Here is a 25554-nt window from a genome sequence, read left to right on the forward strand (position 1 = left end):
CTAAGATGACATATAAAGCCCCACTTAATTCATACAATCACTTTCTTCCATTTAGATGTAAACACTACCTTATCAATTATCCTATTTGAAACAAGGTATTACCTAAATGCACTGAGAGGGTAAATCAGCTCTCATCATTGCACAAGGGCAGACAGCCACAGCAACAGGCAGAAATGACATGGAAATGGAGAATTCTATCTACCACCCTCCACTGCAAACTCATCTGCTCCCCTACAAGCATGGTACAAACACTGTCTGAGATTTACTGTGTTTCCAGCAGATCATGTTCTATAAGCAAGTCCAACCTCTCCTTAAGTGGGACCAATATCTCCTGCTCAGTCTGAGACCTGTCCTGTTCCCAAGAGCATCTTAGGATGTAACCTCACTTCTTGTACAGGCACAAAGGTGGTCAGAGGCAGCCTAAGGCAGAGGGTGGTGAGAAGGATCAGGAAAATGCTCTGCCTCTGCCTATTCCCACATGCAGACATCCCCTAATCCATGATATTTTAGTAACTCCAGAGACACTGTTCATCATTCAGTGAATGCTGTTAATGGGCATGCATGTCACAGCCTTGTGACTTGAAGAAAGCAAGAAGATCCTAAACAATCAAAATATAACTGTCCAGGGTAACCATGGAGCTGTGCAATAGACTGATTAGCTTATCAAGCTCCCTAGTGCTTTCCTATCCCTTCAAACTGAGGACTGCTGGTACACCCATCAAACAGAGAGAATATTCTCCTGAAATTATCAAATTACCAATTTTTGGCACAGTTTTGGGGATTTGATCAGTGTTTCCTGGTTTCAGCAACAGTTACTCAACAGCTCCCATATAAGCACCTACTTGGAGCTTCTCTGGTGTGAAGTAGGAAATTTGCCTGGGCTTGTTGTGTTATTTTGCTTTCTTTTAGTTTTTCAAGGGTTTTATAATATTTTCCTATACTACGTTAGGGATATGAGCTTTTCAGATCCCATCTTGATTATAAAAGCAAAGGTAAACCTTAATAAGTCCCTTTGACTTCTATATTCATATCCACAGTACAGTATTGTTCAGTGCCTTTAGTCAGGTTATTTATCAGGCTGGTATCTTGGTTCCTTCATCTCAGACATTGAGATGAGGAAGGTCCTGAGGCTTCTGCATTTTTTACAACTAATGTGAAAATGGGCTTCACAGACTGGCTTCCAATCCATATTTCTTCATTGCTGATCTTAAGATTCAATTATTTGCAGAGAGAGGTATTTTGGGGTACAGAGTGAAACATAAAGCAAAGGCTGCATTCCTATTCAGACTCACTAAGAGAGACAAAAATGTTTTGTGCCTCTTCCTGTCTGTCAGAAAAAAAAATAGCAAAACTGCATAAAAGAAAACAGTTGGGGAATAAGCATTACTGGATAAATAAATTCATAAGAAGAAGAAAAAAAAAAAAAAAAACCCTTTTTGTGTAAGTAATGCAAACTAGGTTATTTCCCTCATTTTTTATATCTGCTGAAACCAGCCCTGATGCAATACATTGAAAACCTCCCTGTTTTTCTCAGCCCATAGATAAAATGTGCCTTCAGAAGTGACTTGCAACAGGAACCTCATCTGTTGCAAACACTTTGAGCCTTCCTTATTTCTCAGGGAGGAAGTATGTGGCCTGTTTGGCAAATGCTGCTCTACATGACAGCGTGAACTTCACAACACACTCATTCGCCCGGCTGCTCCTCGGCTGGATCAGCAAACCTTGCTGGCAGCACGAGAGCACGACTATGACTACAGCTTTTCTCAGAAATACTGCAACCTGGAATGCCATGCCTAGCATTTAAAGGTAATCACTGCTGAGATATATTTTACATTATCTGCGTGCGAGACCAAATGTTTCAATTTTATTTCTGTGCAAGGGTGTTCTATTTCATTTACAATGACAGTATTCAGACGTGGATTTTAAGCACCACCAAAGGCAGAAATAGAAGAGCCTGCCTTGATCCTTTTAATAAGGAGTGGTACTAAAGATAGACAGGACAAGGAGTATTTCTACTGAAACCTAAGAGTCAGAGAGATGCTTAAGACCTTATTTTAAAGCAAACTGCATTTCACTATAACCAAAATATAAACCCACAGATTAGTGGGCTTTTTATTCAAAGTGTTAGAAGTGTGCATAGTGTGGTATTTCTGTGTTGTTTCATGTTTGCATGTGTCTATGAATTACTTTTATGAGAGTATCATGTTATTCTTTCTAACTGCAAAGGTACATACCTCAAAGCTGAAAGGATGTTCATTTTGATTAATGATAAATTAAGGGAAATTAAAAAAAAAAAAAACCAGTTTCTGAAATCTAAATTGTTTTGCTTTTTCTTTCCCCACATGAAAAATAACAGGATGCCAGTGCTTTAATTTTCAAGCTAAATGAGATTCAGCTATTACCTGTGAACTTTATTGAGAATGAAAGTGTCAGACCTTGGCAATATAGATGTGAATATCAGGAAACAAAAATAAAATACGGTATAGCATCTCAGGAATGATAAATGTTCTAATTTTACTATTCTACAGTATTCCTTGTAGGAGGGCTCTATTCATGTGCTTATCTTGCCTTTTTATTCCTCTTATTACTTTCATTTCTTTATATTAATTAATTCTCAATCATATTAAATATAACTTCAAAAAAGTTCTCACCAAGTAGCAGAATCTTTTATGTTCCATGCTATTTAACTGCTGCAGAAGAACAAATTCTGCAAGAGGAAGTTATTGCTACATGTGCTGCTCAAAGGAACGGAAGGAGAAAATTCTGCTACAGGTTTTGGGGTCACACGATGTAGGTCAGTGGGATTCCAGTCTTGACAGGTGAAGAATTCATATCTGCTGAGTTCTGATAAATAGGACACAAAGCAGGACTGGGACTGTGGATGTTTACTTATGTTCCTTTTGGCAGCAAAGATCCCTAAGCCCCAATAGCTGTGTGTGCACCTTTCCTTGGACAATGTGCACAAGTGGAAAGGGGAGAGGAGCAAGGACCAATGCTTGGAACTCTGTAAATGTGATCTTAATAGTTAAAAACCAAATTTTCATGCAAGCCTGAGGAGGTGGCTGGTGAGCAGGAGAGCTGTAGGTAGATTTTGGTTCCCAGCTGCCCAGTGGTTCCTCTGAGCTGAACAGCAGCTGCACTCCATGCAGGGTTTGGGGTAGATAAGACAGAGTGAGCTTAGAGTCTATTATTTCTCATTAGTTCTTCCTGCATCACCCTCAGGGAATTATTTCCTTTGGCTCTGGTATATTATCTGCTTCTGTGATGGAAGGATGGCACTTCTACTGCTATCCCAAACTCTGTCATCAAGTTTAGATATAAGGAACTAAGTTTTTACAGTGAGGGGGGTGAAACACAGGTTTCCCAGAGAGGTGTTAGATGCACCATCCTTGTAAGCATTCAAAGCCAGGTTGGACAGGGCTCTGACAACCTGATCTAATTGCAAATGTCCCTGTTCCTGGAGGGAGGGTTGGACTAGGTGGCCTATAAATGTCCCTTCCAACCTAAATTATTTTATGATTCAATAAGGTCAAGTGAGATCCAGCACCTGTAGCAAATTTGCTACTTCAGAAGAGTATAATCTATAAAACTGTAACTATTCTTCTATTGGTTTCAATGAAAACAATTGGTTCATGAGATCTTTAAAGCTTACTTTAAAGTAAGTCTAGTTTTGCAGAGTATCTCAAAATTTCAGAAAACTGCACAAGAGTTTGTCATCCAGTGATGGAATGGATTTGTATTGTGCTGACAAAAACTCAACACAAGCCCAAGCTACTAAAGCCATCAGGTTCTATCATTCACTAGGGAGTAAAGAACACTACTGTTTCAGAAATATGACTAATTCCTACATTCTTATTCTAGAAACAGTGGTACTAATTTGTACATTCTTACTCTTGAAACAGTGATATGCTACTGCCAGCAAACAAGCAGAAACAATTTTTGCCTGCCCTATTTCAAACAAAACTTCCATGTCCCATTTTCAACATCTGAAGGTTGAGTCATACCTCAGAATATTTACTCCACCACCTTTGACTGAACTATAGGAACCTTCACTCTGCCCATGTGCATAATGACAAGTGTCCTTAGCAGTAAAACCTAGTCTCATGTCTCATTTTCCTTTTAGTCACTTTAGTTAAGTGAATTTACAGCAAGGGTCAGAGATTTTAATTTTTTATATTTTTACTGAACCCTTCTGCCATGAATCTGGAGAGCACCTTGAACTCTCTGTCCCTTTCACAACTTTATACCACCAATGGTAGTGCCAGTAAAAGAGAATGGAAAATGCAAGGAGAAACACAAGAAAGAACAAACTGCCACGCTCCTGACGGCAAACCCAGGACGTCACTGCTCTTCTCTGCTCGGAAAGTGCTGCACAACTTTGCATTTTCCACAAGTCAGATTCTTCCACATCTAAGGCAGCAGCATAGAGCTGAACGTTTGCCCTGATGACTTCAGAGGCCCTTTGAGAACAGCAATGAGATGTTGTTCTCAAAGGACCTCTGGTGTGGCAGAAGGGAACCTGTTATCCAGTATTTAATCCCTCTGGATTAATTTAATCCCTCTTGACTGTGGTTTAACTGCAAACGACGTATAAGCAATCCTGCAGAAACACTTCAGGTATTTCTAAAGCAGCATTTAGAGTTTAGATCCTTAAACACCATCTAGAAAAATGTAAGTGCCTTGGTGAAATTTGCTGTGCTTTTAGAAAATGGAAAGCCTGAAGTAAAATTTTCAGAAGTCTTTCCACCATGCACAAATATTACAAGTCTGACACTTGTTGGATGACTTGCTCTCCTGGCCCTCAAATAACAAAACTCAGCATAAAGTGGTACTTGGAGGTAGGTAAGACTCTTTTTTTTATCTTTTATTTTGCAATTCTCATCTAAATATCAATTTCCTGTGTTAAAATTATAGATAGACATAAGATGTTTATGTTGTCATTCTTGCCATCTAGCTGGAATTGCACAGCATTTTTGGTAACTGCAGCTTAGATTCTATACACTGAGCAAGATTTGGGCTTCCATTTTAAATTAATGCAAAAATGCATCCACCAGAGCACAGAGCTCAGCAGAGATTATCAGTCCTCTTTGTTGCTGTGCCCAGGAAATTTTTCAGGCTAATTTGAAGATGAGCCATGAACATCTATAATATCTCTAGCCAAAATACTGGTTGCTCTACTCCTATGGGTTTACCTCTTGTTCTTTATGGGATGCAAGTAAGAAAAATGTTCAACAACTTAACATTGGGTCTTGCAGAAAAAGACACAAAATTAGATAAGAAAATTATGATCTTGAAAGCAGACCTTTCTGACAAAGTGGTTTCAGGTTAAGAAATGTAGGTGCATTTACATGGAGAAAGAATTTTTTTTTTTTTCTCTGTCAAGAGACCTTTTTTTAGAAAGAGAATACCCAAGTAGTTTATTTAAATTTAAGGGTGCTGTTTTATTCAGCTTCTAGACTTCTCCTATTGGGCAGCACGTTTTTGTTCCTGTGCAAGTAGGTTTCAGATGCTTGTCAGAAAGACACTGGCACAGCTGCACCCTCCAGATGTGCCCAAGCCAGCTCTGAGTGCATATAGTGAAGGGGTAATGTGCCATTTGGCCAGTGAAATAGAGAATTCTAGCTCAGAGCCTTTGGAAGCAGCACTAAGAAGCTTGGAAAGCAGATGAGGTGGAGTCAAACTGTGCACTACCATCTGTTCTAGCACTCGCTCCTTGCAGTCAATAAGGGACAAATTTTCTTTTCTTTCAATGGCATTTTATTCCATAGGATGTCTTCCTAAACTGTCTGTAAGACGTTAAAAATGTATGGTATTAATCAATATCCTGAAATTCTGCCAATCTTATTCCAAGAGCAATTAGCAATAAAGTCTTGCTGATGTCAGCAGTTTTATTTCTCAAGTTGGACATCTCTCCACCTGACCCTCATCAGGCTCTAGCAAGTGTAAGTGAAGAACAGCACACCAAAGCCAGTAAAATTCTTTGAAATATTTAAGCTAGAAAAGGCCACAAGATGCAGAATACTTACACTGCTAGAGCTCTTGTTATCATTTTCACAGGGAAACTGACAAATATATTTTTAAAATATAATTACCCATCAGATGGTGGTGTTATTTTGCTTTAATGTACAGTTTTTAAATAGACAGCTTTTTGTCTTCTGCCTCTGAAAAAATACCATCGCATGAACACCTTCCACATTCAAAATATTTATATCTATGTCATCTATCAGAGAGAATTAGGATGGCTGCAGCAAAACTATGAGAAGGAACTGTTCCCCTCTCAGTATTTAGTTCCACAATTGAAACTTATACATCCAACAAAACTTTAAGACAGGTATCTGAAGAATTTGCACTGCTGGCTTTATGCAGGAGGACTGATTTGAAATCAAACATTATTTTAGGCAAGGTGTTACCTAGAAAAAAAATTGACTATGTTTGCTGAGGGCAAAATTGCACCAGAAAAAAGCCCAAACCTACCAAGCTGTGTTCTTTGTGTTCAGTAGTAAACCAGCATAATATACACACAGTGCTGAAAACCAGGGACATCAGTCTAATTAGATCCTTTGTAGCCCCAGAACCCCAAATGCTGAAAAAACATTTTGTATACGAGATGCCCATATGAGCAAAGCTCTGCTGTTACTTCCTATTGTGCTGAGGTACTGGTAATGGAAACTTTTACTGCATCATGTTCTTCTGAGCTACTTCCCTAGCTGTGGTTTTCTGCTGCTCCCCTGATAAAAGCACAAAAGTGGTGAGAGTTTAGCAAGTATGTAAAACTCTTGCATGAATTTGACACCAGAGTTCTCAAAAGCAAAACTGTACGAAATTGGAGACGCCCAAACTAGGTCGTTTCTCATCTGCTGGCACAGCAGGTGTTGCTGTGATGTTAAATTTCAATGTCTGCTTTGATTTAGTTCTGAAGAACTTTGAGGGAATTAGCGAGCACAATGGGAAATACTGTGAAAACTCTGAGAGCATCCGAGGAAACCAGCGCGCCGAGCCAGGCGGGTAAGCACTCGTTTCTTTCCTTTCCAGAGAAAAAGATGCTCAGATATGATATATGACAGACTCAGCCATGTGTCTTTCTTCACTCTCCTGACAAGAGCAGGCAAGTGCATGGCTGCTGTGGGAGAAGGAGGGCATCCACCAGACTGTGCCTATATTTAGCTGTTTCAGCTCATTTTCCAAGAAGCACTTTAATTAAAAACCCCAAATGTTAAACGTATTATTTGCTGGTGCTCCTTGAAAGATGTTCCTTCCAAATCAGAAAGCACAGAAATGCTACTTCAGAAACCAGGAATGCTGTCTTTTGACATAATTGTATGTGATATTTTATACAAATTTATTCTTGAAATTTGGGGCTCCTTCATTTAAGGTCAAAAGTTTTAATGATGTATTGCATTGAACCTCAGGTCAATCCACTGCCAGATAATTGCATTAAAAGTAGCACACAGCCAACCTGTCACCAGATTTATCCATGAAGCTATAGAGGATTACAAGTTTCACAGGGCAAGCTGCCAAAGAAGAATATAACACATCTGCCCTCTGTATCCACACGTGAATAAATCAGGTTGCAAATCCCTCCTTGTCACCTCTGCAGGCTGGTGGAGGTCATGCATAGGAGGGGGAAGGAAGAGGGATTTGGTGATCAGCTACTGCAAACTGTGAGTGAGTGGGTAGAGAGCCAGTAGAGCCTCAGCCCTCAGGGTGCACTAACACAGGCAGCTGGCACAAGAGCTGCAATAAATCACTCCCCAAAGGTGAAGAGGAGTTTGTGGGTTTTTTCCTTTGGCTTTGGGGTGCGTTTTCTAAAGTAGGTTGTGTTGGTTTTTTGGTTTTTTTTAATGTTGGGGTTTTTCCATGAAAGATTTTTCGATTGGGCTGCTCATTATTTTAAGGATAGGAAATAAGCATGGTTTCATTTTTGCTGCAAGGAAACCCAGCCCTGCTGGGTATGGTTAGGAACTCACTGAGATGGGCAGCCTTGCAGCCCTCAGTCCTAACAGCAGAGACCAAAAACTACTCAGTATATTGCTAAACTTTTTTTTTTTTTTTTTTTTTTTTTTCTAATGTTGATACTCCCAACAACTGCTGACACAAATACCACATATAAACACCAAAACAGAGACATACACTCCCTCAAAGCAGGACCTTGCTGATGAGCAGGCAATGGCTGTGACCAAATTTGCTTGGTCCTGCACATGCTACAAGTCAGGATTTAGCAGGGCTAAAAACAACTGCAACCCTTTCTGTGATGGAAATAGAACATACCCCTAGAAGATAACTCTGCAAACATTGATAGCACAGTGGTTACAAGGGGAAAATATCTATTTAGGAATTCAGGGCTCAATCTACTTGAACTGTCCTACACATCCAGCACATCTAGGAAGGGGTGTTGTTAGTCCTCCCTGACCTCCTGCTACCGCCTGGGGAGACAATAAATCTCCTTAGTTGCAGTGACACCTGCCAAGGCTGTAGGGATGTTTCAGACACTCTCACAGCTGAAATTCCACTATATATCCATGTTCAATCATCCAAAGGCAGGGGGGTTGTCACAAAAATGATCAGTGATGGAACACGTCTCCTATGAGAGAACTGAGGTTGTTCATCCTGGAGACCTTATTGCAGTTCTCTGAACATGAAGAGGGCTTATAAGAAAGATGAGGATGGACTTTTTAGCAGGGCTTGTTGTGATACAGCAAAGGATAATGATTTTAAGCTAAGATAGGGTAGATTTAAAGTAGATATAAGGAAGAAATTTTTTATAATGGGTGTGGTGCAACACCAGACCAGGTTGCCCAGAGAGGTGGCAGATGCACCACCTCTAGGAACTTTCAAGGTCAGAGTGGTTGGGGCTCTGAGCAACTTGATCCAGTTGAAGATGTCCCCACTTATTTGAAGATGACCCCTAGAGTTGGACTAGGTGACCTTTAAAGGTCCTTTCCAAGTCAAACTATTCTGTGATTTTAGGATTTATCAGCCTGAATAGCTCTTTGGTTCCATCCATCTCTTAGTCTGGGTCAGACCAGCATCTTTCATAAGATGCTGCTAATGAAAGTTGGGAATACAAACTCAGTACAGTTATCCAAATGCAATGAAAAAAGGCTTCTAAAAATGAGCCTGGTACCAAATTATGTGTTGGGGTTCATCCAGTGAGTTTGTATCTGTTTCCCTTCCTGAGCAGATCAAACTCCAAATCACATCACAAAACACAGGTTTCCACCTGGCCAGGAACAGACTTGATTTAACTGAGGTGGAGGATGCAATCCATGGACTTTCAGTAGTTGAAACAGTTATTAGGAGGTTTGACACTGGCTCATTTCAGTGAGAGTGAATAAAATGAAGTAGTGAAACAGAAGGGAAAGAATGAAAGAGTTTCCACCAAAAAGGGGGAAGAAAATAGATAACTGCAGTCTGCAGACTTGATCTGCCATGTTCATCAGACCCTTATGAGCCCCTGGTGCTGCCTGAAATTGCACTGGAAGCAAAACCTTGTGCTTTCCTCACCACCAGTGTGTCAGTCCTGGCCTTGAGAAAGGGAACAGTGTATAAACTGTATTTCCCAAGGAGGCATTGGGACCCCAAAGATAACTGCACCCCAACTGCCAGCACACTGTACAGGCATTCCTGGCACAACCCAGGGACTGATGACATTCAGCAGAACAGCAAAGGGTCATCAAGGGCTGTGAGCCCCTCTCTGTCCTCCTTTGGGACCCTGAATCAAGGGTTAGTCCTTTTGGGCTGCACCTGCACAACTCTCAGTTCCCAAGCTGGCTGGTTTAGATCTAGCTTGGGTACCAAAGTGTGACTGCAGCCACACCTTGTGGTGCTGTACAGTTCCCAGATGCACATGAGTGCCCTCCTTCACCCACTCTGGTGCACCCTGTGCCATAAATCATAGTATTTCTGCTGGCCAGTAAAGCTGGATGATGCATGGAGCTGAACTCCAGACAGTTCATTCCCACTCCAGACATGGACCATGTCAGTGCTCAGCACAGCAGATTTTGGAGGGTGATGAGCTGGATCTGGATGCTCTGCCTATGCTCTTCCTACTCTAATAATGCTTCATAGTCCATTCCCAATAAATAATTTGAAGGATACAATATTCAGTCTCACACTTTGCTAGACGAGGGTGTGAAGACATCTAAAATTAGCACACTCATTTCACATTCATTTCCCACTCCTAAAAAAACCACCCAGAATTAACACCTGATGCAGTGGAAACGATTGTGCTTCAATCTTTCCACTCTAACTTTTGAGTTGTTCCATTTCAGATGTAACCTACACTTGTACTGGGTAGGAGAGTTTGTGTTAGATAAACTCAGGCAAATCTTTTTTCTTTTGCACCTTGAAAGTGTGGGGAGCTCATCAGATCAAATCTATTAGATCACCCTGAAATTTAGGTGTGGAGAAAGCGTGTAATTTGTTTAGTTCCTGTTTCCAGGCTTTTGTGTTTGTAAGGAGCAGTTATGGGTTCTGTGAAATGCTGTACAGTGTGGTGGGGTACTTTGCATGACCAAAAAACCCAGTGAGGTTTGACTTAAATACCAATCAAAACAAAGTGGAGAATGAGGGGGTTCACTCCTTTCCTTACACTTTAATATAACTGTGTGTAGTTTAAGAGGTAACATTTGCGTGGGTGTGGAAGATAACACTCTGATATATTCCTTCCTTTTCAGAACTAAAAATTAACATGCAAAACTGAAACAAAAATTAATATAGAAATGAGAGTGCAAGCAAAGTAACACAGGTCTTGCTGGAGTAGACAAAAAGTCACCTACCCCACAATGCATAACAAAATGCAAATGACCAGTACACCAAGAAGGAGAGCAGAAAACACTTATTTTCCACTCTTGCATATGGAAGCAGGATATTTATAAATAAACAGCATATTTTTTAAAAAACATTTCTAAAGGCATTGTCCTTAAGCTAAAAATAATTATATTCAATGATTCAATGTAGTATTACATGATGTTTTATAACCTGCAAAGGGAAATTACATGATGGCACTTTATCCTCATTTTGCTATTTTTAAAATGCACCTTCTGGTCTGTATGTCTTCTAATAGTCCTGGATAAAGACTTTGTTTTGTTGAAAAGGCTCAGTGCCAATGCTTAGTGGGTATTAGACTCAGGTACTAAGTAGCTTCATAGACAGGAAGGTGCTACTAGATTTTCTGTGCAGAACAAGGAAGCCATCAAAGGTTTAGCACAGAATTTCTTCAATAGGGTTGAACTAAGTGTCCAAAAAGTTACATTAGACTAATCACAGTGCCTGGCTGTATTGACTAGTCCTGTTTAGTTCAGTGACACTATTAAACCCACTCTCAAAATAACCATAGAATGGTTCAGGTTGGAAAGAATCCTAAAGATCATCTGACCATTCTCACTGCCATGGACAGGGATGCCATCCCCTAGATCAAGTTGCTCAGACTCCATCCAACCTGGCTTTGAGCACTTCCAGGGATGGGACTCCACAGCTTCTCTGGGTAACTTGCTGTGTTTCTGTTCTTCATGTTTCCTTCAGCCTTTTACTGTTATCTCTGAGGGTTGTTTCTAAGGCCCTGAGACACACAGCTAAAAACACAGAGCATTCATTCAGGGTGTTACACCAGGTTTCCCTCCAAAGTTGTCTTTCTTAAAGAGAAGTTGGCAACAAATCTATATTAAATGAGAAAAAACTAACAAGATACAGAAGTGTTTCTATCTCTATATTTCCAACCCTGAATTCACACCCTTTTTTGCACATGTTGGGCTGCACAGAGTGGGAAGTATGGAGATCAAACAACCTCTGCAAATGCAGTGCTAGATGGTATTCCTAAGGATCAGGGTGCTGACCCTGGTGGAGGCAGAGGGAAGCTCTGTGAGATCCTGGAGGGGAGGAACTGCTTCCAGGAGAAACAGTGTATGGCACAATCCCTCTTGCCAGGACTTGAGACAAAGAGCCCAAAACACCCAGCATGACACATTCCTGAGTCTCCCAGCTGTCAGCATTTACTGGGCACCACAGATCCCAGCAGGATGAGGAGCACTCCATGTCTGATAGTCCCAGTGTTGTGTGAAGTGCTCCATCCTTTAGAAACCCAGAAGAGTGAACATGTCCTGTACAGGGTGCAAGTCCCAGATTCATCCCAGCTGATATAAAAGCTCTTCTCATCTCTTGGCTGACCTCAGCTCTGCAATTTGCCATTGTATTTATATATTTATAAATAAACAGCATAATTTTTAAAAAGCATTGCTAAAGGCATTGTCCTTAAGCTAAAAATAATTATATTCAATGATTCAATGTAAATGCTTTCAACCTAAACACACCTGTGCCTGTTTTCTTTCACTGAAGCTCTAGTACAGTCTCCATGCAATGGTGAGAACAAAGTGCAGTGGCTGATGATCAAGGAAAAAAAAAGTGATGGAAATGGGCAGTAGTGGCCACACTCTCATTGACCTTGATCTAAACTGATTTCATACCATTGAAAAGTATCAGTGGTGTAAAATTCTGAAACAACTCAACATGCATCTTCCTTTTCTTAAATATAATGCTACAGAAATTTAGCTGGAGGCAATTAGAGACAGTGGCATTAATCAAACTGGGTTACTTCCTAATACTATGAAGAATTACTAATTTTTTTAGTTTCAAACTGAATATGCCCTTTAAATATAGTATTTGCTAGAAAAAGTGGTCTAAATTTAGTTACTTACAATTAACCACATGACCTTTTTCATTTCTAGTATCTTCACAGTTTTCTTATAAATCTACAAGCTCTTCTTTAGCTTCTTACATATATTAAGTGACATTTCAGAGATTTTTTTTTTCCCTATTTGACCTACTACAAAAAATTTATCATACTTAAAGAAAAATCAAGTTTTGTCTCAGAGCTCTACCTTTAAGTAACTTTTTCCTTCTTCTTCCACAGGTCAGGAGAGTGACTTCCTGGCTGTTCTCCATGACTACCCTTCAGCAGACATAAGCCAACCTATATTTCACGTAGGGGAAAAACTACGTGTGCTATCAGAGTAAGTTGATCAATTTATTTTAAAATTGGGTTTTATTTCAACTGAAGCATAGCTCTGTTTTATGCACCTGGCCCAAACTGGAGGAAGTTCAGCACAATGAACTGAGTTCAGAATTTTCAAGAAGGATGCTTACACATACTGCAAATTTCTGTGTAGTTTCAGGATTTGTGATTACAGATTGTCATTTGATCCATAGATTTCTCTTAGGTTTCTCAAGATGGATTCAGACTCTATTCTAAAACAAGATTCAGAACAATTCTGCTTTGAAAAATTATTATGAGAAAGTATTCCCCAAATGTAATGGGAAACAGAGAAAAAGCCAAAATAAGTCTGAATTTCTTTATGTCATGTGTGTCTGTTATTTTCTCTCTCACGCTTTTTAATCTAACAACTTCGTTATGATTAAGTCTTAGAATTTCATTGCGATTTAAGGCAAATCTAAAAAAAAAAAAAAAAAAGTGTGAGGGGGGTTTCTCTTTTTTAATCAATTCTGCATTTTCTTAGTGAGGAAAAAAAGAGAGATTTCTCTCAGTTCCACTAAAAAAAATTAAGAGCCCCAGAAGTAAGTAGGTTTAAGAGCACTAGTTCAAACTGACCTTAACCCATAGAGCAATATTGCAAGACATAAGAATGAGCAATGTACAGAAAAATGAAGCCAGCAGCCCTGATGTTCTTCTAGGCACAGCTTGTATCAGCACACAGTTACCTCCTGGAGTTACTCAGCCCCACAGCCACTATTTGCTCTGCTCAAAATGAAATGAAAGATTTCATTTTTGCAGCTGGTTGAGCAGATGGGTTCAAAGGGAGACCAGACATATTAACAGCAGAGGAATCCTTGGAGAACTTCAAAAATAATTTTTAAAAATTCTCAACCAGACAGTAAAATGGCTGGAGAAGTACTCAAGAGAAGCATCATGTATGACTGATGAATTCTCAGACTCTTCTCCAGGCCACCACGACCTGCAGTGGCCTTTCTCAGTCACAAGGCACAGGCTGACCCAGACCTTTGGGCTGCCCCAGAATGGGTGAACTCGTTCTGCTGACACAGCTCTTTCTCTGCCTCCTGAACCTAAGGGTCCCAAGACTCAGACAATACCACCAGATAAATTTTCTGCTGATGGAGAGCTCCTCTAAACCAGGGGAATTCTCTGCTAGCTTCTAGCAGTGTAAACCTTGCTGCAGTTTGCAGAAAATGCATGACATGGTAACAACAACTGCTTTAGCTTGGAAATTCCAGCTTAAAGCCTCACTCTCAGATTTCATCAGCTACAGGCCCTCACACCACCACAGCACTGCCTATTCCCATATCCATGGGAATTGTATTGGCATATTATATGTATAAAGTACAAACTACTGCAGGAACACCTCTAAAAGAACAGGCTTTGGAAGCTTTTGACACGTTTGTCTGCTGTGCAGTGATCAAGGGCTTCTCCTGATGGATAAATTAGATCCAAAGCAAGCCTTGATGGGAACTTTCCTCTTCTTATTTTGAATCATGAGCTTGTTCACAGAAGACAAGACACAACTCTGTGCAAACCACAGTGTCCTGATGAAGGACCTGTTCTCCCCTGCTGGGGTATGTGCTGATGTCAGTGGGAATTGTTTGCCTGAAGCATCTTCCTGCTCATAAGCTTTATTCTGAAATCATTCAAAGAAGTAAAACACAGTAAAAAAAGAAGAGTAGTGTTGCATGCTCAGAGCACAAGTGATGAGGAGTCAGCACAAGCAGCAGCATGCACTGCTTTCACAGCAGCAGCTTTTCAGCCTCCTCCCAAAGCAGTGATGTGTAGTGGCAATCAGCCCCAGCAATCCTGTTCTACAGGACATATGGAACCTCCACAGGAAATGCAGCTCCTCACAGATACTTGTGACTGCTCTGGGTTGGCAGAATTATACAAGCACCACTGGCACTGTTCCTCACTCTCCACATTGGCCAGGCACAGATGAACTGCATTTGGCTGGCAGTAGTCAAATCAAATGCCCTCTAAGATTCATCCCAATCTACATAATTTCTGTAGCTGGGATTTTTAATCATCAGAAGGATATTTCAAGATTAGTAATATTAAAGTTTGGAGGAAGAGAGATGACAAATCTCTCTGGTTTTTTGGTTTTTTTTTTTCTTATTGCAATTCTTGGTTCTGTCTAAGAGAGTTCTGGGGAAAAAAAGGACAAAAATAACCTAAAATTCTTATAGATAAATTCATTTCATCTGGAAAACCAAACACAAAATTTTTGGTACCCTGGAATTTCCAGCTCTGAGAAGTAGATACTTCCCTTTTTCCCTCAGCACAGACATTTTGGACCATGGTCCCAGCAGCCATAGTTCATGACATTTAACCTAAGTGATTTCAACACAGCTGTTTTGACACACACTGAGACTGATCTGAGTCTAGACATTATTTTGGGAGCATTTATAAGAAAATCCACAAAAACAGCATTCAAACACAAGACAGTTATTTGGAACCCATCAGTCATCAGCATCCTTTCACTACAAGTAAAGCTCTGCAGCATCCCTCTGACAATCCTTGGAACCCTGTATTTCTGAAGTGATTCAAGAGTCAAAGCCAGAATCACAGCAATAACTTAAGATGCATTGGGGAAAACACACACCTGCAGCTTCAGCTACAAGGTCTATTTATTGGAGTCTGGTCTGTAACTCATGGAAGACAAGGAAAAGAGCAAACCACAAACCAGGTTCTGCTGAACTGACAGCCTGTTTCCAAGCAGACAGGCTCCATTTCCCAGGAACCTCTACCCTGGAGTTACAGGGCTGTCCAGACACAACACACTCAGCTGTAAACTGAATGTCTTGGACACCAGTACAAGCCTAGCTGTGGGAAGGCAGAGCACAGCATGGTTTAACCACTGAGTATTTATCCTTCTTCTTTCAACTACAGAAAAATATTTTATTACTTACATAATTTAAATGGAACAAATGTAGCTTATTTCTGTGTCCAAATTTAATTCTCAAGTAGGTTTAGAAATGGAACTGCTCTAAATGAAACCAAACAGGGTTCCTTTCTGAATACATAGTTTCAGGAGCACACACAGGAGGTTGCAGGCTAACCTGAATATCTTCACTAACTTCCAAATGATGAGAAGCTCTGAAAATATATCTGAAAATATCCCTTCTCTTGCTTTCACAGTGAAGGAGGCTGGTGGAGAGTCCATTCCCTTACAACAGGTCGAGAAAACTATATTCCAGGAAAATATGTAGCAAAGGTTTATCATGGGTAAGTAAATGCACTTCCATAGCCTCTTGACACCACATTTTTACATATTCTCCTCTGATTACCCACAGTGGTAGTCCAAAAAATGCCAATAGTGACAGAAATTTTATTTATTTACAGTCTAAAATACATTTTTTGAAAACTGAAAGCCTCAAGTTCACATATAAATTTAGACTAAGTGAAAAGGAAAATCCTTCTTTTAAATGCTGGAAAGAGCCAAAACCACCTAAAATCACATATAAGATACTTAATATAAATCTATTGCATGGACTGATCTCTAGCTTAAAGGCATTGATGAAGAGAGCCTATTTAGAATGGATTTTTAATACTTACATAGAGTAAAATTTTAGCTAAGTTTGCTCATGGAAAACAGGCCAAAAAGAACAAACAGAAATGCTAATAAGTCATTCAAGAATGCAAACTTTCTCACTGGAAGAACTAAGGAAATTTCAGAAATTTCTTGTTGCCATAGACACCACTCAGGGAAAAAACATTAAAGCACACACTTCAAAGTTTTCTGGCAAATGTTTTAATACCTGTTTAATTTTAAGGATATGAACTGTGAATGTCACTGTGAACTATGCAAGTGCTTAAATTTTAACATGCTTTTACATCCTCCTGAAACAGCAATGCTTTCCCAAAGGCAGGGCACAGATGTGGGGTAATGGAAGCTACTGTCTGAAACTTCAGTGACAGCAGACTGGATCAAACACATGAGAAGAACTTTAAAATAGAATGCCAGTAACTCTAGAACAGCTGAGCAAGCCCAGATGCATGGCAAGACACTGGCTGTGGCAAAACAGTGCACCAAGTTATGGTGAAAACTTATAGGGCTAATTCCACTTTCCCTTATCCACAAAGCCCACCCATTAACTTAAATAGTTGGAGTGTTCCCTAGAAGGCACAAAATAATTGTAACTTATCTGGGGTTCATTTATGATACAATTTGGGGTTAACAAAAGTGGTTTAAATGAAAAGAGAGACTTCACTAATGCCACAGATGTCATCAATACATCACATGAATCTGTCCCCAGCAATACAGATCAAAGCAGCTCAAAAAGTTTTGTTTTCCCTACTAAGTCCAAACCTTTTTATTCTTCCCTTAACCTCACAAAGGTTAATGGAACTCAAAACCAGCAAAATTTCTCCATAAACTGGGGAAATATGCCTGAACACAGTTGAGAGAATAACTATAGAAAGCCACAGTGTTATTTTTGCAGTCACTTTTCCTGGCTAATCCAGCACTTTCACAGCCACATGCTGCTCACTGTCTCACTGGTGTCCAAATTTCAGAATTTGTTTTTTCCTGCTTCACAGCTGGTTATTTGAAGGGCTGGGAAGAGAAAAAGCAGAGGAACTTCTACAGCTACCCAATACCAAGGTCGGCTCCTTCATGATCAGAGAGAGTGAAACCAGGAAAGGTGAGACAATACAGATCTTCTCCCTCTTGCTCTCAGGCATTGACAGTTTTACAGCTCTTTAAATCACTCCCTGTCCTGCTTCATATGGATCAGTCCAAAACCAGAAAAAGTAAATGATGGGAAGCTGAAGCACCCAGTGCAGTGTGCCAGCCTTTAGCAGGCACCTACTGGAAACAGAGTTATTGATGGCCATGGAAAGTTCCACAGGCATCAGCACAAGCAAGACACAGTTGTTTAAACACTATTATTTACTCTGGTTGCATTCAAACCTTATGAGGCAGTGGGACTTTCAATGAAGGAAAACTCTCAACCTTGCCTTAGTCCACAAAAGATTGATTCAAGAAGTTGTAAAATGCACACCTAGTAGTGGGGGTGGTGCATAAGTGTGTTTACTATATAAACAAGGGAGATCTTTTATTTATTTTCAAAAATGACTGGCCTTCAATTTTATTTTTTTTCTTTTGCTACATGGGAATTATACTGTACCAACTTTATACTTTTATTTTCTTCAATGGGGACACAGAAACAGAATCATAAAATGTCCTGGGTTGGAAGGAACCTATAGGGGTCACTGAGTCCAACTCCTGCCCTGCACAGGACCAGTCCAAGAGTCCCACCATGTGCCTGAGAGCATTGTTCAAACTCTCTTTGTGAGCTCTGTCAGGCTTGATGCTGTGACCACTCCACTGTTCCAGTGCCCAACCACCCTCTGGGTGAAGAACCTTTTCCTGATATCCAACCTAAACCTCCCCTGACACTCCAGGCCATTCCCTTGGGTCCTGCCACTGGTCACTAGAGACGAGAGATCAGTGTCTGCCCCTCTGCTGCCCCTCCTGAGGAAGCTGAACACAGCAATCAGGTCTCCCCTCAGTCTGCTCTTCTCCAGGCTGAACCAATCTCCCGTGTGCAACATGCTGGCTTCCTTTTCTGAAGCACTAGAACACATTCTAATGTCACAATACTACAGATAAAAGGGAATAGTACATCATCTGTTCTGACCTCTTGCATACCACAGGCCAATTACTTTCTTAATATCGTTACTACATTCAAATAAATTTAGGATTGGCATTCAGTCCTTGCCAATAAATGCTGCAGAACAGTTCTAAACTGAAAAATCCAAGTGAAAAATCCTGCCATGACTGCATTATCAGGTCTCAGCTTGCTTCATTACTCAAAGCTGACTAAATCAGAATACCAGCCTGTGAGTCTCATCTCCTTATTCAGTGGAAGGCAAACAACTTCTGTAAAGGCCTGTTTCCTTTACAACATTTCAAAAGATCCCATGCCAGCAATAATAAAAGAAAAGCACACCAGAAATTTAAATTCAACCAAAACCCCAGGTGATGTTGTACCCTTTTTTATATTTATGTATATATATAAATATAAGTACTATATCAGATGGCCACCCAGGTTTTTTCAGCTATTTCTGAGACGTTTTGAGTAATGGCACCACATCTTACAGATGCTCTATTCTGCTACACACAGCCAAGCAGAACTGCAGCCCTACTTAGGTGTAATTAGTTGTTCTGTCTCTCCAGGGTTATATTCCTTGTCAGTGAGGCACAGGCAAGTGAAACATTACAGGATCTTCCGCCTCCCAAATAACTGGTATTACATCTCCCCACGGCAAACCTTCCAGTGCCTTGAAGACCTTGTCAATCACTACTCAGGTAAAAATAAGTGCAGAAATAAAATATTTTCCATTGTGAAACTATCTGTCAAAGGTCCAGAACAAGAAGTTTTGCCTATGTCCAAGACTTCCAAATACTATCACAGAAGAAGCAATGGAAAAAGTTTAGATTTATAAATTTTACTTTATTTTTCATCCTAAATAAAAATAAGCTGCCTTTAACAGTAGAAGTGAAATCAATACAAGAAGTCAGCTAAATAAAGCCAGATAGGCTCTGTCTTTATTGGTGTTTTGCATGGTATTGTGCAGGATATTGTATGGCCATGTCAGTAACACTGAGCCAGACACCAGGGTCTAGCAGCTCCCTGGAGAACTTCCAAATGCAGTTTGGAGGTCAGCAGAGGTCAGGGATGCCCAGCCCCTCTCAGAGCACACCTGAAGTCAAAGAGTGAGCACACAAAAATGTTCAGCTGTACAGAAGCCATAGTTCTGGGTTCCAGAGACAGATTGTAACTGTCTGACTCTGTTTGCCAACAAGAAGATGTCTGCCATTCATTTATTTGCTGTTTAGGCAGATAGCTTCAAGGCATGCAACACTAGCTTCTCTATTCGTGTTTTCTTAAAAAAACACTACAGCACACAACCTTATCTGGAGTAGAAAATTTTCAGAAATGTTGTAAGCTTCTTCCCTATCACTTTAGAAGTGTATGGCAGGAATTTATCAGTATAACTTATATAAAGAGGCTCAAGCTGTAGCTCAATTGCAGAGTCTGCTGTCACTGCTACTAATGTCATCCAGGGGATGACACCTTTTTCAATGATAGTTTTTCAGATTTATGGCAATTTAACCTGTGTCAGAAAGGTAACTTGACAAATGACACAATTAAGTGGCTGCAGTTACCATGCATCATAATGACAACGTTCTAAAATGAGGAAGGAAATTGCAAAAAACTGCCTAAAAGTTACAAGAGAACAAAAGGTTCTGTGCTTTTTTACAGAGCAATGGGTGCTCTGTAATTTTAAAAGTGTAAAAATACCATACCTAAGTATTTCACAAGTGAAAAAAAAATGTATGATGGCCAAAGAGTACACTGATAAAATGAGGAGAAGAGTCATTCACATTTAAAATAAGCAAATGAAACTTTCAAGTCCAAGGATACAAAGAGAGAAGTAAGAATTTGGACAGGAGATATATATTTATTTACATGTTAGCTAGTTGACACCTTTCACCATTTAGAAAAAAGAAAACAATCAATGCCTAAAATCTGGGCTGGGACAGAACCCAAAACTTGCAACAATTAACATTTTTACTTGAGTTATAGGTGTAAGAGGAGACATAGTTAGATTTAGGTCTCCTTCCCCCACCATGAGAAGATACAGATTCTCACTCTGAAATAAGACTCAGAGTCATAGAACACCAGCATCTAGCCATGATGTTCTCTGCTTGGGCAGAAGAATATCTGTGATGTTCCTGCTGGAGTAAGAAGAGGGCAGAGCACAGAAACACTGATCAAGGTGACATGTGAACCTTGATTCATTCCACAGTCATGTTCATACAGAAGAGTATGAATGCACACAAGCCAATCTGATCTTTTTTACACTCTGTTTGCATGGCTGAGATAATAGGAAGCAAAGCAGAACTCACCAAAGGCTCAGAAAAACTGGGTTTAATTCTCTGCTCAGTCACAAAATTCCTTCTAGTCTTTGAGCAAGTAACTTTGTCTTTCTGTGCCTCAGTTCCTCACTTGTACTGTATGAAGTATACCCAAAGAGAAATTAAAAGGCAAAGGTATGAGGACAGGGAAAGATTATGCCTGTGTTACTGTGTCCTTGCTGAGAACACACAGTTTTTGACTGCTAGTACTGAGTCCAAAACTGTTTATTTGAGGATGCACCAGGGAAAGAGAACAGTAAGCAAATGCTAACTGTCTGTGTACTCATTTTCCTGTTCAGAAGTTGCAGATGGTCTCTGCTGTGTCCTTACAACACCGTGTCTTACCCAGTGCACTAACAACAACACCGTGGTGGATCCGGTTCCTCCTGTGGTGATGCGGAATAAAAACTTCAACTGGAGAAACATTCACAGGTACCACATACAGCACAGGCTGCCAGAAACAACAGGGGGGTTTCCCAGCTGTGCACATACTTGTTCTTGCAACACAGAAGACACAGCTATTTATTTCCTTCTCCTGAAAGCACTTTTAAAGCTTGGACAATCTCACATCAGGCTAATCCATGAAAACTGAATGCCCAGCTCTCTAACTGATAATCTAGGTTTAACTGTGAAAGCACAGTTAGCATTCAATCATTTCTGCTATCCAGCTATCCATGTGTTCAGCCCTTTGGGGCAGGATCACAAAGCCCAGGACACCAGCCCTGCTGGTCCATCCCACTGATGGGCAGGAGCTCACAGGTGAGCTGTGGCAGCAGAGGTGGCTCCCCCTTTTCACACCCCCAGGAAGCAGCACAGGTGCAGTGAACATGTTGTCCAAGAATAAACCTTTCCTGTTGTGTCTCTCTTAACACACAGCCCAATTCATGAGATTTCTAATATCACAACTGCCACAAGAGAAAGTAGGTCAGGTTTCAGAAGCTGGGGAAACAAACACCCTCAGAAACAGAAGCACCTTTTACTTTTGAAGAGTAAATTTCCCTCCACTACTTTTCCTTCACAAAACATTCATGTGCTTATGAAGGGAAGAAAATTTTGTTCAGTACTGATGTCATTTTTCCTACATATTAAGAAGAGAATATAGATGATACTCCTTTTCAAGTGTCAAAAAACATTTAGATATTACTGTTGTACAGTTTTTTTGAGAAATGCTAAGTGACAGAAATGCTTGGTGATTTATGAGGCAGAAATGTTTTTATACAACAAAAATAACATTATTAGGTTTGACAACTGTTAATATTATCCCAAGAGGCTCAGTCCAAGTGTCTGAAATGGTAACAAAATGTTGTTCTTTTAAAGGCTGGAGTTGGCTGAAGATGCCAAAAGCACCCTGGCAGCAATGGATGACTCTTGCCTCAGCTATGGCCTGAGGGAAAGCATTGCCTCCTACCTCTCCCTAACTGAGGATGACAACACTTCTTTTGCAAGTGCCAGGAAGAAGAAATCCCAATCTCTCATATACACAGGGAGCAAACGTAAGAGTGCCCTTCACCTGCCACCTACACTCTATGACAACTAAATATAAGACAAACAGGAAAAAGCCAAAAACTGACGGGTTAGAAGAGAAACCAGAGCATCCTGTGGTCCTGCATCCTTCAACAGCTGAGAGATACAATCAGCTAAGCTGGTGACCAAACACCAGCAGTTCTGCATTTCCTCTTCTGAGTGCTCACCAGAGACCTTCCAAGGGTGCTATCTCAGCCATGGCATATGCTGGGAATGTCCCCAGTGCCCAGAACTGGTTCACAAGCAGGATACTGAGACAGACTCTAAGTCAAAAGCCAAGGGTTGCAGGTGACTCTTCAGCAGGGGCAATGCCCAGCGTTGTGCAGAGGTGACTGCACGGGGAAGGACTAACTGCAGCTCAAGAACTTAAATTAAGTCTAACTCTGGTATTCTCCACAAGGCTGAAAACCTTCTTTACAGAATCTATCTACAATGAAAAAAGGAGCATTTTTCTTTTCAAGATAGACTTAACTATTGTCATGGAAATGGGTCAGAGAGACATCAATAACCCCAAGAAAGTAACATCCAGCATCCAAGAAACAGCTGATTATAGTGACTCCATACTTATCTTTTAGGAGAAAAAAATTCAAATCACTGACTTTAAAACTAGCATTTAATTCACTTGCTGGCAATGGCCTGCAGTGTAATAAAACAGTCACAAAATTAAGAACAGGCTTAATTCACCAAAAAAAGCAGCTCCTGCTTATACCTGAGATGAGAGTTCAGGCATATCCAAACATGTAATTCAGCTGCTCATAGTAAAGCAGATAAACAGAGAACAAAAGGGGGTTTAATTGAAAAGCAAGATGTGATGATACTGTGCCTAACTGCAAAGGTTGGATTGCAAAGGTGTGACCTTTTATGTGTACAGGGAGATATTTTAACTTTGACTTCTGAAGTCAGCCACATATTTATGTATAATATTTATATTAATAGCAGCTTTTAAAATAATTAAACTAAGGGAACAAATCAGTAACAGTGGATGTTAGAGATTTTTCCTAATTTCTTGTCTGGCAAGTTACGTCAAACAGTAATTAAACTTTCCATCAAACCACTTCAGGATTAGAGGGTTTTCTGAAATTTCATTTATTTTTTTACAGGTATGTACCCTTTTCTAAGTGATAAAGGAGCAAGTAGCATTTTCCTTTGAACCTGCTTGTGACTGCTTTCTAAACCAAGCAATCACTCTTGTCTGAGTGTGTAAAATGCTGCAAGCTATGCTCTCAAGCTGAGAAAGTTTCAATCCAATATTCTCTTGTACCTTTTTGCACAGATTTGAATAATGAAGGTTTGGTGAAATAGAGAATTTGAGAGGTTATATATACATATATATATATATGTACATTTTATCTAAACATTTCTTAGGACAAGTCTACGTGCTCTTTAGATCTTGTATCAGGTTGTTTGCACTAGCAAGAAAGGTTCAGAGATCAAAACATTTCATAGCTTGTTTAAACATATTTCAGGACTTAAAGGATGAATGTGATTTGGCTGGTAAACACTGAACTCTAAAGAGCAAAACACACTCAGGAAGTCTAGGCATTTGTATAATCTAATTACTGTTACTGATAATCAATACATTATGGTGCCCACATTTTATCCATGAAATGTATATGGGGAGCATTTCAGATTTCTAAGTCATGACTTGTATTTATTCATTAAAATAATATTCAGAAGTTACTTTGTGTTGCTTTTAGAAAATGGAAAACCTAGTGTGTAACTAGTACAAGCACCCAGCCTTGCAATGGCAGTGCCAGAGGGTATCTTGGGTGGAAGGTGACAAAAGAATGCCAGAGCCCACACAACTGGCAGCACTTGGACACACTCTGTGAGAAGGGGATAAGACATTCTGATGGTGACAGGATCAACAACCACAGACCAGTTCAGTGTGGAAAGGAACCCCAGGCATCCTCTGATCCAACCCCTCCCTGCTCCACCTTGAGCCATTTGCCCAGGACCACATCCAGGAATATCTTCAGGGATGGAGACTCCACAACCTTCCTGGGTGACCTATGTAGACACTGTCATCCTCACAGTAATGACAAGATAAAGTGAAAAAAACTAATTAAATGTGCCATAGGGGTGGCAGGATTTCACAGATGGTTGTGGGGAAATTCTGTGAGGTCTGGCCATTTTTACAAGTAACTGAAAGACTTTATTGGGGACCTTTTGGGAAACACAAGCTTGCAAGGGATGACATCCCCCAGTGATCTTCTGCAAATCTGACATTACCTATGAAATGGTATCAGAAGTACAAAAATTGGGTAGGGATGCAGCAAAACTGGTATAATGAATAAAAGTAACCAAAAGAGGTGTTTGGTTTGTTTGAAAGGGAATGAGACTGGTAAAGGAAGGGAACAAGGAGATAAGAATAGAGAGAAGAAAGGGGATCTAAAGAGTAGCTAATTACCAGGATCAGGGATATTTAGGGTCATCAGAGAGCCCTGCACCTGACTGCAGTGGAAGAGCAATAAACCTTCTTTCCACTATTGTCTGATCTGCTGCCATGGCCAGGAGGGACCTGGTGTCCTCCCCTGCACTGGGTGGAAGAAAGCTGGGAGCTGCCCTTGGCACCCACCAGGAATGCCTGGAGAGGACACCTAACACCTTCCCCCTGCAGCCTCCTGCAATCCATGCCATTGACCCAGTCATCTACATCAAAATTGCACTGGTAAATTAATTGAGTGATCAAAATATGGAATCAAATGCTCTTAAACCATTTAAAACAAGACCATAATCACTGATACCACTTATTACTAATCACACCACTGAAAGATTAAATAAATTCTAAAAAGTCCCCATGAGAGCTTTGCACTGATTTTGTACAATTTGTTTTCAGATTTGCTCCAAACAAAAGCTGTTATAGGGCAGACACAGAAAACTCAAAAGCATTTTGCTATTTCAGGTTCACATTTTCTAATAAAGAAAGTTTCATACACCCCACTTCTCTGCATGCTCAGGAGCAGCATGGTTTTATCAAGCATAACAAATACAGAATCAAGGAAGGCAATGCTGACTTTTGCAGAAGATGGCTATTGCTTCATTGAAAGGTATACCTGGTATACATTTCCAGTTTCATGACTCTAGT

At 40.2% G+C, this 25554-nt stretch overlaps 2 protein-coding genes across 2 annotated transcripts in view; one reads left to right on the forward strand and one right to left on the reverse strand.

The window, feature by feature from the left end:
* The window catches only part of TG (thyroglobulin), a 144623-nt gene that overhangs the window by 36359 nt on the left and 82710 nt on the right, over positions 1 to 25554 (reverse strand). The gene's annotated exons all lie outside the window — the stretch shown is intronic.
* SLA (Src like adaptor) lies at positions 1622 to 25270 on the forward strand. The gene is made up of 8 exons (XM_056485107.1): positions 1622 to 1806; positions 6912 to 7005; positions 12908 to 13007; positions 16154 to 16240; positions 17555 to 17658; positions 19197 to 19328; positions 21242 to 21374; positions 22260 to 25270. Exons 2-8 carry the CDS (start codon positions 6945 to 6947, stop codon positions 22477 to 22479), a joined length of 837 nt encoding a protein of 278 aa, XP_056341082.1. The 5' UTR covers positions 1622 to 1806; positions 6912 to 6944; the 3' UTR covers positions 22480 to 25270.

The sequence above is a fragment of the Oenanthe melanoleuca genome, chromosome 2 (genome assembly GCF_029582105.1).
Source record: "Oenanthe melanoleuca isolate GR-GAL-2019-014 chromosome 2, OMel1.0, whole genome shotgun sequence".
NCBI lineage: Eukaryota > Metazoa > Chordata > Aves > Passeriformes > Muscicapidae > Oenanthe > Oenanthe melanoleuca.